At 36.8% G+C, this 19,315-nt stretch overlaps 1 protein-coding gene across 2 annotated transcripts in view; it reads left to right on the forward strand.

Annotated features, from left to right (window-relative positions):
• The window catches only part of atrnl1a (attractin-like 1a), a 217,906-nt gene that overhangs the window by 168,297 nt on the left and 30,294 nt on the right, over positions 1-19,315 (forward strand). For both annotated transcript variants that reach the window (XM_079635196.1, XM_079635195.1), the window contains one exon: positions 11,795-11,902. In XM_079635196.1, coding sequence (XP_079491322.1) covers positions 11,795-11,902 — 108 coding nt within the window. The remainder of the gene's footprint in view (positions 1-11,794; positions 11,903-19,315) is intronic.

The raw sequence follows: 19,315 nt of genomic DNA on the forward strand, positions 1-19,315 counted from the left end.
TTACTAATCTGGTTTTCTTGTAAAACTCTGTTTTCTGGTGCTGTACTCAAATGTGTTTTTACATTTTCTGTATGCATTTGACAGCTACTTTTATTCTGTGATTTGCCATAAGTTCAGGGAATATATTTGATAAAGACATGTTTTCTGGGAAATTAAACTTATGACTGAACACTGTAGTCTAAAGTGTCTACTAAATTATTCAAGTTTGCTATCCTAACTACCGGTATATACAAATATAATTAGTTGCATTTTATTATTTGTATTTGGCCCTCTCACTAGCCCCCAGTCGGGAAAAACTTGTCGTGTTTTGATCCTGCTGATTAGCAGTTTGAGTGATCTTATTATCCCTGCAGTATTCAGTGCAGCTCTTTATGGTCTGATGGTGGTCATTGCAGAAAGAAAGAGGCTGAGAGCATGAGAAGGAGTCAGACATAGCTGGCGCTGGGCACTAATTACCTCTAGCCTGCCGCCACTCAAGTGCCAACATCTGCTGCAATCAGGCCAGTTCTTCTCTCATCCGAGGAGCTGTTGAAGAGAAAGCCTCTCTCAAGAGTCAACAAGCAGTCAAACGGCACTGGCTCTACACTTATCTCTTTCTCCCTTTGCTTTAAAGGCTGCACTGCAAGGACAGATAGTTTAAAGGCAAGAAGAGTTGTAAAAAGTATGTATGTGAGCTGGATGCATTTATGAGTATGTGTGTGTGTGAGGGAATTGTGTGCATATGTTGCTTTCAGTGTGTTGTAATTGCCTCGAGCCTTGTAGATATGGCTCATGTTACATTTGCATATGCATTTACCAGCCTATTTATACTCGTTAGTGGCTCGTGTTAATGGCGAACAAATCTGTAATTCAGCCATATGTTCGGTTTACTTGCTTAATAAATGTTTGTGGATATTTTTCAATTGAAATGGCACATGTAGTAGTCGCTGAAATGCAAGACATAGGAGTAGTTCACCCAAAACTAAAATTAACAAAAGTTCACTAAAATTGTCATAATTTATTCACCCTCTTGTCATTTCAAACCTGTATGACTTTCTTTGGTGGAACATAAAAGAAGATATTTTGAAGAAAATTTGGAATCAAACAATATTGGAACCCATTGACTTTGCATGAATTTGGGGGTTAAAAAGAGACATTTTCAATGTCTTTAAAATGATCTTTTTAATGCACTACGATGCACTTTACAGGATCCAAATGAAGTGGCAGTTTGAAACACAGTCCATATTTACATTTAGATCTGAATTTTCCTTTGTTTAAATTATATTTAAAGAAACAAACCAGCTCAGCACTTTGGGACGTCTGTTTGTCCCAATGAAACTGATTTTTTTGGGAAGGTTTTTTCGGTGCCTTTGTTTGCTTCTGAGCGCACAATCTCTCACAGTGGGCCTGACCTACATTGTCTTATAATATACCCACCTTTTACTTTCAGTTAGCATCATAACTTCCAAATACCCACATTTACCTCTCCGGATTAAGCAACTTTTTTTTTATTTTTGGTTTGAGACTATTTTCAGTCTCAGATAGAACATGATTTGCTGTTAGTTCTCGTAGACTCAGGCTAAACTCTACTGTGATTTTGTGAGGAATCTTGCTGGCCTCGTTTCCAGACGCCTGTGGAGACATCCCCTGCTGTCGTCCTTACACGGCTCACTTCTGCTTAGACAAAACATTAAATTCATAATGTGCAATATTTTGCATACCGATGCAACATAAGTTTTGGAGTGTTGGGGTTGTTTGTGCATTTTCTGGTTTCTGTAATAAGAATCTATGCCTGAAGGTTGTGCTTATGACTTTTATCCTTTGTTGCTGCTCGGTCTTCGGCTTCTGAAACATAGTTGTGGATGCCATCGGTGCGGAGACACCAATCTCGCCTCAAACGAGATGGTTAAAACAGGCATGCTCGCTCAGCCCAGGGATGGCTGAAATAAAAGATTAGCCTTTGGTTGAGACTGACCTACAAAACTTTTCCAAACAGAAAAAAAAAACTAAACTAAACGAGTGAATACATAGTAGTTGGCAAACAGTGTCAGAATGCCAGTCTGTCAGTCAAGTTCGAAGCAAGACGCAAATCCATAGCGCATTATGACAATGACATCTCACACAGTCAGACTGTCTGACGACAGATATAGAAATAAACTGCCATTTTCTGACTTTTTAGCGATTCATTACTATTTTGTGTGTTGTCATATTAATTACAATTCGAATTAATTTTGTTTTATTGACTTCTATATTATTTTCGAAAATTGTTGATTTATTTTGAAAATCATTTCATTTCAGAGCCACCGCCAGTCATCGTTTAGACTTTAAATCTTCACCATGCTATTCAGTTTTGTTCGTTCATAATTACCAAGTATGCCAGTCATTGAATCGAAGTTAATTGTTCATGTAAATTGAGTGCATGACTTTCATGTGTACATCTGAACTTGTTTAGCAGAATGCACTTTTCCTGATTCAACAAAATAATGACATTCAGTAATTTCCAGTAGATTAAATTTGCACTGTAATTTCCTCTAAATTAAATGTGGACATGGTTTGTGGAAAACCTGATGGAAGGTCATAAACACGACTGGGCGTCCTTCTCTGCATCAGCGTCCCTCTGAAGGTTTTATTCCGGTTGATAATGCCATAATGTCCATCCATATTACCATCCTATTTCTGAAGGGCATAAGACTGCGCTATCCTATCCCATCTCTCTCTCTGTTTGTATGTTTTATTATCCAGAAGTAAAGCTCCATAGGGATGCTGGTGGATTCCGCATCATGGCTCTTGCTGGAGATTGGTATCGATCAGAGATTGATTGGGTGAACTCCTCGTTAAGGGGATGTCGAGATGAAGCTGTAAATCTGCTGAATCATATTTCAGAGGCTGACTCGCATTGATGTGGCCCACCAGAGGGTTCTTCAATTGGTGGAAGCCTTCACCTTCTTTTCTGCCTCCCATTGTTGGGATAAGCAGGATTATCTGGCCCAGGGAAATTAGAGGGCAACGACAGACCTTGATCAAGAAATATTACCGTTTTTCTTCATAACAAGTTATTTCTCACCATGCTGAAGTCGAAATAAAAGATGACCTTTGAGGCAAAGTGCAAAGACTGTTTGCTTTCACCTTTAGAAAGAATATATTAAGTTTGGAATTTAGAATCAAGTCATATCAAAGGGTATTCTATTAAAAGTAATCTTGTTTTAGAGTTTTTGACTTGCTGGAAAATGTCCTCTGACTCTTCTCTTTGAGAGGAATATTGTGATGAAAGGTATTGAGGGCACTCTTGCTGTCACAAGAAGAAGATATGTCTATGCTTGTGTCCTCTATTCTGTTAGCTGTGACTTACTCAGCCTTGAAGTCAGGAGGCAACTGCTTTACAAACACTAATGGAATAAAGACATGTTGTCGGTGGACTGTGACTGTCGTAAAGTTGAACTAAAGGTGAGGTCACACTAGAGTTTGTGCTTTATTCTATTCACTTCCTTTCGTAAGCACAGGAAGATATGCTGGAAATACATGTCAAGTCTTTTGCTGCTTTCTAAAGATAAAATTAGCGTGATATAATCTTAAAATGTCATGGGCATTACTATAGTGAATAAGTGAATATAAATGTTTTTAGAAGTGTAGCGTTTCCAAACTTTTGACAATACCGTATATATAAATGTGTTGTATTATCAGTAGTTTCACATGCTCCTCAGAGAGTGTGTGAGCGCACCTTCGGCTGTTCTGACCACCCTGCAGTGTGATTGGCCATCATGGCCAGATTGTGAGCTAGCATCTAATCAGCATGAAAACACTGCTTGATGACTAGCTCACATTTACACCAGAGTAAATCATTAGCCTCCCTCTTCTGCTACAACCACACGGTCTTTAAATTCACATCACAAATACACGGTACTAGAATGTGAATGAAGAGGAATATATGAGATGAGAATACATGCATGAAAGTGTTTCCATAAGCACAGCAGTAACTAATGTGTATAGGATTAGCAGAGTGACCTAGCTTAGCTTCAATTTCACTCGTGTGTGTTTGTGTGTGGCCCCTTGAAATGTGAGGTGATAGACTCAGATAGACAGCTGTGTTTACACACACACACACACACACACACACCTACACTTTCTCACATGGGAGTGTGTTGAGTCCACTAAGAGTAAAATGGTACCAGGTACACACTGTATGGAGACGTGCCAGTGTCTCAGAGGTAAGATCTAGCACTTTGTGAAATGAGAGGCTGGTCTTTTGAGGAGTAAATGCACTCGAAGCTGTTTTGCTGCAGTTTGGAGAGAGAAGGTGATAAAAGAGGGATGGCAAGTATGGAAGGGAGGATAACACACACCACAAACTAATCTGAGAATTACTTTCTAATGCCAACACATTTAAATTAAATTCCCAAGTTTTAATCAAAATAACAAACAAGATTGTAATTTAGATTTTGAGATGCAAATGGAAGAAATATGGAATGAATAATAATAATAATAAAATCCTATATAATTGCTGTAAGTGTAGTTTAATAATACACCAAATTTTTCAGTATGAATGTATCAAATTAAAATGAGGCTATGAGGAATAGGTGGAATAGGCTAAAATAAGTCCTTTATAATTAAACTTTTATCATATTTAAATCACCATTGTTTATTTAGATTATCACAGTTTATTTATAATTGTAATATTTCAGCTTTATTTTCACATTTTGTAAATTTTATATTACCATTTAGAAGTATTATTATATTATGATTTATGTTTTTGTTTATGTATTTATTTCATTTTGTCCATATTGTTACTTTATGAGCTATATTATCCATTTTATTTTGGGTTTGTATTAGCTTTTGAAGTAATTTAATGTATTAATTAGCATTTTTTTATATATATTTTTTTTTTATATATATATATATATATATATATAAAATAGTTTATATAAAACAGATAACTAGTTTATTGACTAATTATATTATCATATTTAGCTTTTTTAGTATTTATTTGTTTGTTTGTTTAATATTATCATATTGCTTGTAGTTATTTTATTTTATATTATCACATTTATAATTTATCATGTTTTTTATTTATTTTTATTTTATCATATGAAACAATTTTATTTATTTACTTATCATCTACTTTATTCATTATATTATCATATTTTGCTTTTATTTATTTATTTGTTTGTTTGTTATATTTCTGCTTTTATTACATTTATTTGTCAATTATTTAGAATTGGAATAGCAGCTGAGTTTTGTTTATCAAGTTAAGTCACCTTCATATAGTGCTTTTTACTACACATTGTTTCAAAGCAGCTTTACGGTGATAATAGGTGATAACAAAGATTGTTTTGATTGTACAGCAGCTCTAGAAGAAAGTTTCTCCTTGACACACACACACACACACACACACACACACACACTCAGTTGTGAACAGGAGTGGATGAGAGGTGTCAGAGAGCACTGATGATGAGGGCTAATGTGTAGTGAGGATGGGATGATGACCACTAAAATGTCACACTCCTCCTCTCACCGCAGTGTGAGATGTCAACAGAGAGTGATTTACTCTTGTGTCTACTACACCCCATCCATCCTTCTCACACTATCTGGGGACAGAAGTAAGTAAAAGAGGGAGAGTGCCATTGCTCTTACTTTCTTCACTACTTCTTGACCATATCCTTCTCTATTCCCCTCTCTCTCGTCTCATTCCCCTTCCCTTCCTCCCTTCCCAATCAGATTTTCCTTGTCTTATTTTCTCTGTGGACTATAAACTTGACCATGATCCTGGACTGAAAGGACTTGGTCCATTTATAAAGCGGTTGTATGAGTGCAGAGAGGGAACAGACCATCACTTATTTTGCTCGGCTCAGCAGAATTTCATAACTTCCCCAACTGGGCCGGTTAAAATGGAAAAAGATTCCTCATCTGTGAAGATTTATCGACTGTATTTACAATGTACAGTGTACATAAATGTTTTTATGCTTATGTAACTCGAGGACTTCTCTGCACCCACAGAATATTACTAGACAATCATCCCATCCACCCCATCCCAGTTGGTTGTCTGGAGGGTCTTGGTTTTGTATATTTTCCTCTTTGATAGATCAGTAGGATCATGATCAACATGGAGTCAATCAAAGTGATTGTTTTTCTCAAGTTTATAGTAGATCAACATCAGTGTTGAGATCTCTCCTTCACTTTTGATGACAATGTCACAGTCCTAATCGGTACTTAGCTGCACAGTGTGAGATGACATGCCAAGATTACAAACAGTCTTTTGTCTGGTCCTAATGTTACCCTGCTCCTGAGATGTGTCTTTGTGTTTTGCAATGTTTTTTGTGCACCACAGAAATGTCGCTCTGGGTTTCTTCTGGCGGAAGAGACCCATTTCTTTTTAATGGCTGAGGCTTTTAACTGGATTTTCATGCCAATATTAAATTAAAGTGCCTGTACCTTTCATATAGGGGTGAGGGATATCATTAAAATGTTTAAAATGTCTCCACGATCTGCTTTTGAAGAAATATCATAGTATCGTGCTAGTGTATTCTATCAGTTGCAGTTCTGGCGCCTCCGTCCCAACATACTGTACAATGCGACGTATATTCACATCACATATACTGCAATTCGCAAAAGTTCATTATTTGCATGTGCTTTAAAGGTTTGCTGGTAAAACATTTAATTTGCGTGCTGATGCGCTGTTCTAACATGCGCTTTTCTGAGCGCGTACAACACATGTACGCCTGTCAAACAGAGCCTGGTTACTGAAGTTATCTTTCGAGTCTTATTGGGTTAATACTGTCAAGTACACACAAGGTTTACATAAACACAGTTGGTTATGTCTAAAGTGAAAGTGGTTATGTTTAAAGTCAAACATTTGAGAGAAAATCGAGTCCGTGTCATATGCGGGTATATTAGATGCGTGCCGGTCTTAAATTGGCAGTAGCCTAATAGTAAACATTCTGCCGCATCTCCTTAAAAGATAAGTTCACCCAAAAATGAAAATTCTGTCCTTATTTACTTAAAGGAACACTCCGACTTTTTTGGACTTTAGCCTATTCACCTTATCCCTCAGAGTTAGATAAGTCCATACATACCTTTTTCATCTCCGTGCGTGCTATAAGTCTGTTTGACGCACCCACCGCTAGCCTAGCTTAGCACAAAGACTGGATGTAAATGGTTGCAGCTAGCATACTAATCCAAATAAGTGACAAAATAACGCAAACATTTTCCTATTTACATGTTGTGATTTGTATAGTCACAGAGTGTACAAAAAACAAAGTCACATGAGACAGACATATTTTAACCGTATAAATACTGGTAACTATATTCTCTGAAGGCGAAGCACTGCTACTTGGGCGGAGTGATAACCGCAGCACCTGAGACGCGCCATTGTTTATTCTGTCAACAAAACCAACGTGACTATACGTGACCTCTAGCTCCGCTCAAGTGTTACTGGGACGACAGAGCGCGTTCGAGGCAACAATACTAACATTAGCTACAGGGGATACATGGAGCCTGTAAACAACTGCAATAGTAGTTACCACCCTATTCATATAATAGTGTCACTAACGTTACATTAGATCTAAGTTAGCTAATGGCACTGTTACAGTAACGTTAGGCTAAATATCAAAATATCATTAAAGGATTAGTTCACTTTTAAAATGAAAATTCTGTCATCATATACTCACCCTTAAGTTGTTTCAAACCTGTATGAATTTCTTTCCTCTGCTGAACACAAAGGAAGATATTTAGAAGAATATCGGTAACCAAACAGTTTTTGGTTCCCAATGACTGCCATAGTAGGAAAAAAATATACTATGGCAGTCATTGGGAACCAAAAACTGTTTGGTTACTGACATTCTTCTAAATATCTTCCTTTGTGTTCAGCAGAGGAAAGAAATTCATACAGGTTTGAAACAACTTAAGGGTGAGTATATGATGACAGAATTTTCATTTTAAAAGTGAACTAATCCTTTAAGCACTTTTTTTTTGACATCTGACAAGATTTATTTTCTTGATGCTGTTATTATTTTTGCATTTTTCCTTGGATGTGTACTGGTATTGTAAGATGTTTACAGACCTTATTGTATTGTACCTTTAAAATTACAGAGACAATTAGATTATTGACTCATTTTTGCTTCCACTCAACAGCAAATATGACCTGAATAAAATAAAATGACTTTATTTTAAAATGTTCTATATACACGCATTTAAAAAAAATACTTGCAGTGAGGACATGCTATTAATCTATCAAATTTAGGTTTAAAATCATGTGATTTAAAATGTTGTAAAATTAACTATTTTGTATGTAGAGAGAAACTCGGATAACTTAAGCATCCCATTTATGTAAATAATTACTTATTCATCAACAATTACTTATTACTATTTAACTGTACTACTACTACACAGGTTAGATTAGAACATCATCTCAATACAATATTGAGCAAACATGGCACCTTTACCAGCGCAGGCGAATTATAACCATATACGATTATAACCCAGAGATCGTTACTGCGCATGCGTCTATGACGTCACCAAAACACACCTCCATCCACTACATATTGGACCATCCAACTACGTCATCGTGCTACAGGCTGCAGCGAGGGGTGTCTCAGATCTGGGGTCCCTTCCTCACATTATAGCAGAGCTTAAAGATTTTAAAGATTTACTATACGATTTTTGTGCTGATTTTGATCCCCCTCTTTATGTGATTTATCTTTCTCCTTTGTACTTAATTTAGGCACTTTATGTAATTTTTAATGTTGCCTGGCTTGCTTTTTTTTTTTTTGTTCTTATAAAACTAATTAAAAAAATTCAATTAAAAAAATCATACAGAAATAAAGAATGTAGAAATTAATGTCACAGCCTGACATTTGCACAGATACATTTTGAGCCAATGAAATGTCCTGTTTTTTTTTATAAAATGGCTGAAGTGCAAGACTTTAATCCAGCATAGTGATTCAGCTGTTGGCAATAGGATAGAAATGATATATTGTGAAGCTATTATGCAATTAGTCTGTCAAATGGTCTGTATGAGATTTTAGTCTGTTTTCTGCCAGTTTACAAAAACGCTTGAGGAAACAGACCACAATTATGCTTGTTTAGGAGCAAAGCAGCTTGGTCCTTCGGATGCTATTAAATAAAAACAGAGTGTGTCCTGTTTTTGTAAGACTCCTTGTTTTTATGGTGACAAAAGAGCTTCATTTTCTGCCTGTGCTTGAAATGTAAACAGGGTTTTCTGTTACAACTGTGCTGGAATGAGTCGGAAATTACATTCTCTTATCGGCCGGAGTTATTGTGCATCATTCTGGAGAAAGACATTGTGGATGTTTACAACGGATGCACTACAGATCTATGCCTGGTTGCTATTGTCACCTAAGCTGAGGGTCTCTGTGGTACCCATTCTATCCATTTGTGTTCAGAAATGGCCTATTCAAAGGTGTGTATGCTTTTGTTCTGTCTTGCATCCATACAGGCAATTGATAACGGATGCCTTTTATTACACACATAAAAAACTTTTTTTGTTTTAGTTCATCGTTGTCCTTTAAACGTACCCTCAGAAGTACAAACTAAACAGAATCCTCACGTGACGCATTCATAAAGACAGTCAATTGTTGCCACGTAGTCATTTACAGATGTACCTCGCAGAGAAAGTCACTGACAAATCCCCACCACCAATACACAGACTGAATATATGTCTGCAAACAGTATAAGATATGTTTGATAATAGTTTACATCTGTTTTTAATGTATATACTGTATGATTGGGATGTGGTTATATCATTATGTTGTGTATTTATCCCCTCTGAATGCATTGAAGACTGCATGTGTGTATTATTGGGTAATTGGTTGAATAAAGGTTTGAGTTATTCCATGAACCTCAGAAAACATAAATCAAGATGAACCCAGGGGAGATGTTATTGATTAAGTAAACCAGCCTCAAGGTAATGAACTTCCTTTAAGCGAACATCCTTCATGTGATATTAATATAAAATAATAATAAACTCAACTGCTAATGAATTACTCCTAAAGTGTATTGTACTGTAGCCTAATGTACTGTATTTTTTACTTTAGGGTTGCAAATCCATATTTATAGTGTATTTGCTTCAGAGATGTGTGATATCCTGGTGTTTATCAGTTGCTAAAAGGTGTAAACTGTCGTTTAGGTGTAATGAGTTTGAGGAAAGGAAAACATATTTGTGTTCTCAATCAGTTGCGGTTGAAAAATAGCATTGTGTATTATCTGGCTCCCTAATACTTGATTTTGATAGGTCAGTCGTGACATGCTGCATAATTTGTGTAATAACCAACAAACTGTACTTTACTGTTTTAAATCTTTCATATCATTCCACAGTCTCTTTCATCTCACATAATGAAATAATTTCGAACCAAATCAATATGTCATGTCCATTTATTTATTTGCTAAGTATCTGTGTAATTATCTGCATAATAATAGTTAGCCAGTCATTATCACAGAAGAGACCTCTTCAGATGACATTTTTATCAGCAGGTTTATTCTTTGACAATGGCCAAACTGACTATCCATTAAATCCTGTGTAGTATCAAGACATTTTCTGTACTAAGCATTATTTCATCATTCATTCTTACAATTAAACATGTCTTATTTAATTTGTATTGTTGTCAGGAAGGAATCAAAGCAATCCGGCAAGAATAATTCCATTCAATTACTGTAAGGGTGGTACTACAGTAGTCATCATATCCCTCATTCATGATTTTTTTTTTAAAAACATGGGGAGACATTGAAAGCACACCTACCTCAGAATGTCTCCTACTTATACAGAATTGGTTAAATATCTCTGGCTTTGTTTGTATGTGTTCATATCGTTTTATTGGTGTTTTGCTACACATAATGTAAGTCATTCCCATTTAGAAACTCGCAGCTCACATAAGAACTGCAGTTTATACCATTTGTGGAAATGGGGTTGTGTGTGATATTGTGCACGCAGCATGAAGAGTGTGCGAGTTCATGTGATAAAAAGCAATTCTGAGTGTATCTAGTATTTTCTCTCATATATCAGTTTTCATTTGCTCTTTTCTGTGATATAAAAGCTACCGCAGATGCTTCCCCAGATTTCAGACTTGATGTTCTGAAATGATCTTTATTGTTGAATGTTGTCATTCAATATAACATTCTTATATCTTCTATAGTATGCATGCATGTGTAGTTATTTTAAACTAAGACTATTGGTCTCATACATACAAACATACAACATCACTCGTCCCAGACAAGCATTGTTTACTACATGTGGAGGTTAATTATGCGTTTTATGGGCCATTTACAAGCTCAGGCGAGAGATGCCACACTGTCCTTCTCACCTCATGAAGGACTTGTCAGGGAACATAAACCATCCATGCTCTACTAGTGAGTTTCTTTGTCTCTTGACCATGACACACACTTTTACGCATAGCCAGGCGTACTTTAACAATCATCACTGTGATTCTCCGATGAATCAACTCACGGACACCCTGCCACCCTTCACCTTGACGTCCTCTCAGTCTCATGTCCGTCCTCCTGGCACAGACTAGAGAAAGTGATAATGCATTCCACAGTTTGGAACAAGAACATTCAGACCCTTACTGATGTGAGAGATGCAGCTGCGAGTGACTCAAATAGAAGAATACACAGAGAAAACCTCTGTCGTGACACTTGTTTCTTCTAACTTTTGCCTCAGTGGATAATTTATAATCAAAATTTTTATCTAAGATGGCTGTTTATCTTGCGGGGGGCAACCCAGGGAATATAAGTAAAATTACAATGCTTTTTTATAACGTTTATGTAACAATGTTATGCAACTGAACACTGTTGTTTTTTCTTTCTACAGCAACTAATGCGAGAGCGCCAGCAGATGGCCAGCCGTCCGTTTGCCTCTGTTATAGTGACACTCGATGCTCCAGAGGAAGAGGAGGAGCTTCTGCAGGGCCAGGTGGAGGTGGGTTCCATTCGTTCCATTTAGTCATTTACCTATGTTTGTGAAACAGTAGATGGAATGGATTGTATTATGTATTATAGTATATTCACACACATTTTTCTTTACATAGCCCAATATCACTAAACACAATCCAAAAAACATCCAACTGGTTTGGTTGAGCACTTGAAAATACTGCTTCATTACTTATAAAATCATTAGAAATGATTTAGAACTCCTGTATTATTTTTCCTATTTTTACCCAAAATAGGGTGTAGTGAGCATTAGGGAGTACACACATGTAATGAAATGTCTGTTTCGTTCATACTTGTAGCCAGAGAGCGCCTTCACGCAGAAAGTCCACAAGTGAGACTCATTCCGGGTATTTCATAAGAATAAAATATATTTATAATGCAATGCTAATCGACATAGCCTTTATCACGGTATGGAATACTATAAAATTATATCATTCTGCCTTATTATTTGAGTTTTGAGTAAAGGCATGTCATTAAATCTTCTCTTTTGTTGGATAGGTTTGTATATGTTTCTCATTACAAGTTTGGAAAGATGTTTGGTGCGTGTTGCTTTTTCAAATGCACATTATGAGTGAATTCATAGCGCTTCCAGAGATGGAGCAGCATTTGCTGCGAACCGATCGATCCGCTCTGACCTCAGTGCTACGCTTCACCAAGAAACTGTCTGAGCATATACTTATTTGATTAAAACTTTGCGATTTCGGTTTAATTTCGGATAATCGTGCTGCCCTAGATTAACCTCACACACCAAAAAAAGCACACAAGAAATTCTCACTTCACACGAATAAGCTGCACTCTCACAGACACTCAAATGTGTGCTACTATGGTAAATGTATTCATCATACAAAAAACAAATATATATATTTATATGTATGTATGTATAGTATGTATGTCTTAGAGAAGACAGTGTAGTGACTGTAGATAATGTGGAGAAGGTGGTTTGAGGATCAGGAAATGACCCCGGTCGGGCTAAAACTTGGGTCTCTCGTACATGTGCAGTACCTACCAGACCATGTCTCAAATTAAAAAAAATTCTGTCACTGCATTGCCTCCAAATATTTTGAACCCTTCAGAACTTGCACAATGTGATGTCGCATCACTTGAGTTTATCTATTTTCCCACTATACGTTCTACATTCTACTGTTGTTTTGTTTGGTTTTTAATAGAAGAGAGTGGAAATCATGAATTTGCAGCAATTTCCTCATTCAGAGGTTGATTAAACAACATCTGGTGTAACAGTGTAGTCTCCATTTAGCATAATTGCATAATATACGGGTGAATATTCGCTCATTAAGCAGCAAGGCCAAAGAGCAGGGCCATCATCACATTTCATGCCTAAGTTGATTGGTAAGCACAGGCTGCGGATGGATGCTTTCACTAGCCCTGAGCAATTCTGTAGCAGTTAGAATGGAAATGTTTGTTGTCAAAGTAGCCTACTTTCCACAGAGATAAAGACAGCATTTGACAATTTTACACTATCTTTCATTTCACAATGTTTAATTTCTTTGGTTCGTGTTATAAGGGATATGAAAAGATCACATCACACCAATTCAAAAGAGTAATTACTTGATGTCTACTTAACTTTCAGAGATGTTCTTTTTACCTGATTTAACCAGGCTGTGATTGAAGTTGTATATTCATAGCATGCCAGCTGAATTGTTTCAGTTTATTTTGATGATATGTGGTGGATTTCTTCCTCTAATCGGCCCTGTTAGAACTTCTCTCACTTGTTCTCAAAGACGCAGACTTTTTCAAGAATCTTTTAAATGCCATCTGCAATCACTGACCTCGTATAAAAAAAAAAGTCAAACAAATGTTTGGCGGTCTGTTATTTATTTGACAGCTTCTTTACATAGCGGCTCATACATCTGATTTGTGCGATTGTGTAGGTAGTGTGTGTTGGAAAAGAGCTCTGGGAACATATGCAAGGAAATCTGGATGTGCTTTCAAAATACGCCCAAACCTCCTAGACTTTTTTTTTAATGGCTACAATATAATTTGAATCCTACCAGAACACTGCTAATTGCTGGAAGAACATACTGAGTGCTAGAAGTGTGCTAGACCTGCTGTGCTCAAGATCTGGACTAAAGTGTGTGAGAAACTTTCATTGACTGAGGTGTCCTCACTATTACCTCCGGAACTCTTCAGGTGCTTACAACATCTGTTGTGAACGGCTCGAAACCGAGTTTTAATTGGTCAGTTGGTCGCAAAAAAAACTCCACAGGAAGTAGTGAAGTCATCCAGTCCGTGAAGGACAGATCAGTAGTGTTCCGAATGAGTCCACTGGAGGCAAGCTGGTTGAGAACCCAAATGCAACTTTACTTCAAAACGTAATCAAACGTAAACCAAGGCCAAGGCCAAGGCATGAAACTCAGAACAAGAAACAAGAACCTGGACAAACATTCCGTTACACAAAACAATACTAGACAAAGACACAGGGCAAACATGAGGGCTTAAATACACAAGACTAACGACTAGACAAGGGACGCCTGTGAACATTTAAACAATGAACCAATGACAACATGACACAACAGACAAGGGAACACATTGCAGGATCACATGACTAGAACAGGGGATCACATGACAGACAAGAACCAGGAACAAGAAACAAAATCCAAACCGTGACCAGTAACACCGCTGGCCCGTGTGGTAATTATGTCGGGCAGGAAATATAAAGTGTGGGATCGTTTCTAGAAACATGTAGGCTTATCATTTGAAAACCAGAAAGTAGTAGCCTTATGTTGGTCTCTTATATGGCCGCCAGCTCTAATGTTAACCTAGATGAATGTATGCTATTATTAGGCGCATATCCAAGTGTTTGTGTGGAGTGTGGAAGCTAAATTAGTTCATTGCTTACTGCATGACATTTAACGTAAAGTGCCTTTCTCTCTATAGGCACATCCACTATACTGTAAGGATGACAAGTCAGTTTCATCAACTTCTTTGCAGTCGACACTCACTGAAAAAACATTGGTTTATTAATAAATCATAAAAATGCTTGCACTGCTGTTTTTTCACATTTCGACACATTCATAATCATTACTTTTGCCATAAACGTATGACTAGTCGAACAATGGTTTAAATGAATAACTACTAGTCGACTGAAATATTTGGTCGGGGACAGTTCTACTATTTAGCTTAATGGAAATCACAAATAAGCCCCTTAGCTCAGTAGTGGATAACTGCTTGATTGAGTCTTAAATCAAGAGTGTTAAATTATTGATAGATTTTATGGAAGTGTTCCACTATAAGATCTAACAACATGCGTAAAAATAACAAGCATACAAATCATTGGCTGCCATTCCTTAGATATGCTATTGTGTCACATCTGATTGCAGCAGCCTCTATGACCTTGCTGCATTATAAAACAAAGAGGTGAGCTATTAGCATAAATCTTCCATCCATATAATGTCCATACAATGTAATAAAGCTGATGAAGGCGCACCCCAGAGCACCTGCACTACGCCAAAACATATCTCGCTCTGTATGTGGACTGATCGATAGCAGCTCAGTGTTTTTGTAATGCTGGGAGAAATTAATCAATTTCATATGTAATGTTTTAATGTGCTGTATTTACCTCCAGTGGGTGGTGTGAAGATAAAGACTATTTATGACACTTATGAGCTGTCTGACTGGGTAAAGACGATTAGTATTCACACACATGCACAAACTCGTGTACACATTCACAGGCTCTAATAAGGTGACCGAGATATAGAAGATATAAATTAAGAAGAAAATTAAGAAAACATCCACATCAGTTTACTGCAAATATTAACAATGCAACAAAATACAGGTATTCGCTGCAAATACTCACAACGCAACCAAATACAGAAACACGCTGCAAATACTCACAACGCAACCAAATACAGAAACTCGCTGCAAATACTCACAACGCAACCAAATATAGAAACAAGCTGTAAATACTCACAACACAACCAAATACAGAAACACAATGCAAATACTCACAACGCAACCAAATACAGAGACAAGCTGCAAATAGTCCCAACACAACCAAATACAGAAACACGCTGCAAATACTCACAAAGAAACCAAATAAAGAAACGCGCTGCAAATACTCACAACGCAAATAAATACAGAATCTCGCTGCAAATACAGAAACGTGCTGCAAATACTCACAACGCAAACAAATAAAGAAACTCGCTGCCAATACTCACAACGCAACAAAATACAGAAACAAGCTGCAAATACTCACAATGCAACCTAATACAGAAACACACTGCAAAATGTTCCAAACGCAACCAAATACAGAAGTGCGCTGCAAATACTCACAATGCAACCAAATACAGAAACACACTGCAAAATGCTCCAAACGCATTTCTTCAGTTGCAGCGCGTTGAGCTCTCTCAGCCACCGTACCTTAAAACATTCAAGGTGTGAACAGTTTTTTTTTTTTATGTACACAACCTTTGTTTACGTTTTTAAAAAGTTTCTTAAGATTACTAAGGCTCAGTTTATTTGTTATGATTCTTTTTTTTTTTCTTCACATTTAAAAATAAATTGTTTTTAATAAAACTAATGGTTTATTAAGTTTAGTTGTTGTAAGATTTTGGTGTAAACTTATTTTGTAGTTTTCATATGGGAAGACTCTTAACTATTAGCTTTACTGTTGTGTATATAGAATGACCCTTCTTCTGAAGCTGCTTCAATATGAGGTAGCGCATCTCTCTCTTCTCTGCTAGGCATCAGTTACACCCTGCACCGTGGCCAAATGTGCTTGATGTTAGGAAGCTGAGAGTGGTAGGAGCGATCAGGGAGTCCACAGAGTAGGGACCCAAACATCTGTTCTGTGAGCTGTCTGTCTCTGGACTGCGCTTATCAAAACAATCTCAGCTGTTTAAATCCACAGCGGCATCAGTGCCAACTCTCATGAGCAAAAAAACATCCTCTCTATTTCTGTCTGTCATGTCTTGCTCATCATGAGACAGAAGTGCTTACGCTCTCTACACAGATTCTCTCTTCCTTCCTGCAGACAGATCTTTAGTCTTTGGTTAATTCAGAACAGTGAGAACTCCTAGATTGCTGACCACAAAACACATACATATCCCATATATATCACATTCTTTTGAGATGATGTACATATGTTTTATTACATTTTTTTGTTTGATTTATTGTTTTTTTTGTTTTGTTTGATAATTATTTGTTTGGTTTGTTGGATTTTGTTTCGTTTTTTTTTTTTTTTTTTTTTTTTTTTTGGTTATATTTTTTAGATTTTGGTTTGGTTTGAGCAGTTTGACATGTCAAACAAAAAAGTCTGCCCAAAAAAAATGCAGTGTTTTTGAAGAGGGACTTCCACATTGTCTGAGTGGCAGGCATGTTTGGGAAACCTGGGTCATTATTTTTGCATTTCCTCTTGGCATCGATAGAGGCACAGAAATGGCACATTTCACTTTGAAGCAGCCGTATGGTAAAATCTATGATTTCAGAAAGGGGGAGGTTCATTTGTTTGGTCTTTCTAAGTCATCTTTCACAGGTTTTGGACACTTTAATCAAAGCTAGTCCTATGCAGTGCATCGAGCAAGCTCAACATACTACTTGGCACTATGGTTCTAATCATCGTCTTCGAAGAACCAAAATCAGAGTTTTGTTTCTTCTCTTTGGTTCTAATCAGTGTCTTGTCAGGATGCTGGTTTCTGTCACCTCTTATCTCTGTCCAAAACACCTCGTAGATCGATGATCTGTGAATGGTTTTTATGATCTGCTCATAAATCCTACCTCTGCCCCAGAGCTCAACCGCAACGTTGAGCTTCAGTTCATCGCACATTTACAAGTAGCGATTTTACTGTTCCGGAGTCAGTGGGAATTGGGCATTGCGATATTTAACAGTGTGTTTGTTTTCCGGACCACAGTGAAACACACACTTCTGATTTATTTGATCAAATCTGGCATCAGTCAACTGAACTGAATTTAAAGGCTGAACAACTCAATGTGCTTTTTGACCTATAGTTAATCCTTGACTACATCACTTAACCCTTATTTCTAGGTTAACAAATGTCAATTTCTTAATAGACTTAATCAAAACACACAAAACTTACTTAACTGGTCCTTAACCTGAACCTTAACCTTAGTCGTTTGTCGTCCCTTGAGGTCAAAGTGCCCTTGGAGGGCATTTCACGTCCATTTGGATTCTTCCCAGTCAAGCCCAATATTGATGGTGAAAGGCGATGCTTAGAAAAGTGCACACACAGATAACAGTCTATTATCCATATTAGCAGCTTTTTGACTTCATTCCCGTCCCTGTTTCCACTCAGCACTTTTGCTGCTCTGAGAGATATTTGACTTTGCCCTGTCTCATGTTCAGCTGATCCTGCATGTTACTGTAAAACAGACATTTATCTGCTGCGCAAGCCAGATCCGAACCAGATGTTCTCTTGACTGACAGGTGAAACTAAATAGTGTCTCATTCTGTTGTCCCTCTGGCACAGCACGTTATCAAGTCAACATATGCTTGTACAAGGTGACAGAAGATTGTATTTCAAATAAATGAAAAGGAGAAGAAGAGGTTGATCGGATATTTGCGAACATTGATGATGAGGAAACGGTGTTCTTGTCATTTGTGTCCTTTTGCAAAGCTAAGTTTCCAGTAATATTGTTTTCCACTCAATCGTAAGAGCTAATTGACTTTTGCCCAGTCATCTTTATTTAATAATATAATTTTAACTGAATTTATTACATGATATACCAATTACGGTAGTTAATCAATTACGGTAGTTAATCAATTACGGTAGTTAATCACACATTAATATTTGCTGAGAAAAGTCCCTTGACATCTATGGTCACCTTGTCTTGCATGTCAATGATACTGTCATGTTTATTATTTTTCAAAATATGTATTTGTTATTAATATTAGTTATTTTAATTCATTACTAGCTAATTTTTGAAAAATATATTTAATTTAATCGTTTTTTAATTTGAATTATTTAGTCACACTAAATTAACACATTTGAATTTGGTTCCCAGATATTAATTGAATTGGACATACCTTGTGTTTTTGATGCAGGAAAGAATTCATTAGTGTTTGATCTTGGTTACTGACAAGCTTTCTCCATCAGTACTGTACATAGCAGTCAAAGTTTCATTGGCTGTTTTTAGCCAATATTAGTTAAAGAGAGTCTGGGAAAGAGCCATTAGCCGATAGGGCTGGTTCAATAATCTTGTAGTCCAGGGGTCATAAACCTTTTATCAATCAATCGATCCATTAGTCTTAATATCACTCTGTTTTGACTGTACCTGAGCTCTATCTGCCCAGAAAAGATAAGAGTGGATATCATAGTCCTCTCATGAAGGCCTGATTGGTCAGTGTGTGTAATTACTATGTGGACACACACTGTTAATGGATTTAATGTACAGTACAGTATATTTATTCAGCGCAGATAAGCGACAT

This window comes from Phoxinus phoxinus (assembly GCF_949152265.1).
Source record: "Phoxinus phoxinus genome assembly, chromosome: 14".
NCBI lineage: Eukaryota > Metazoa > Chordata > Actinopteri > Cypriniformes > Leuciscidae > Phoxinus > Phoxinus phoxinus.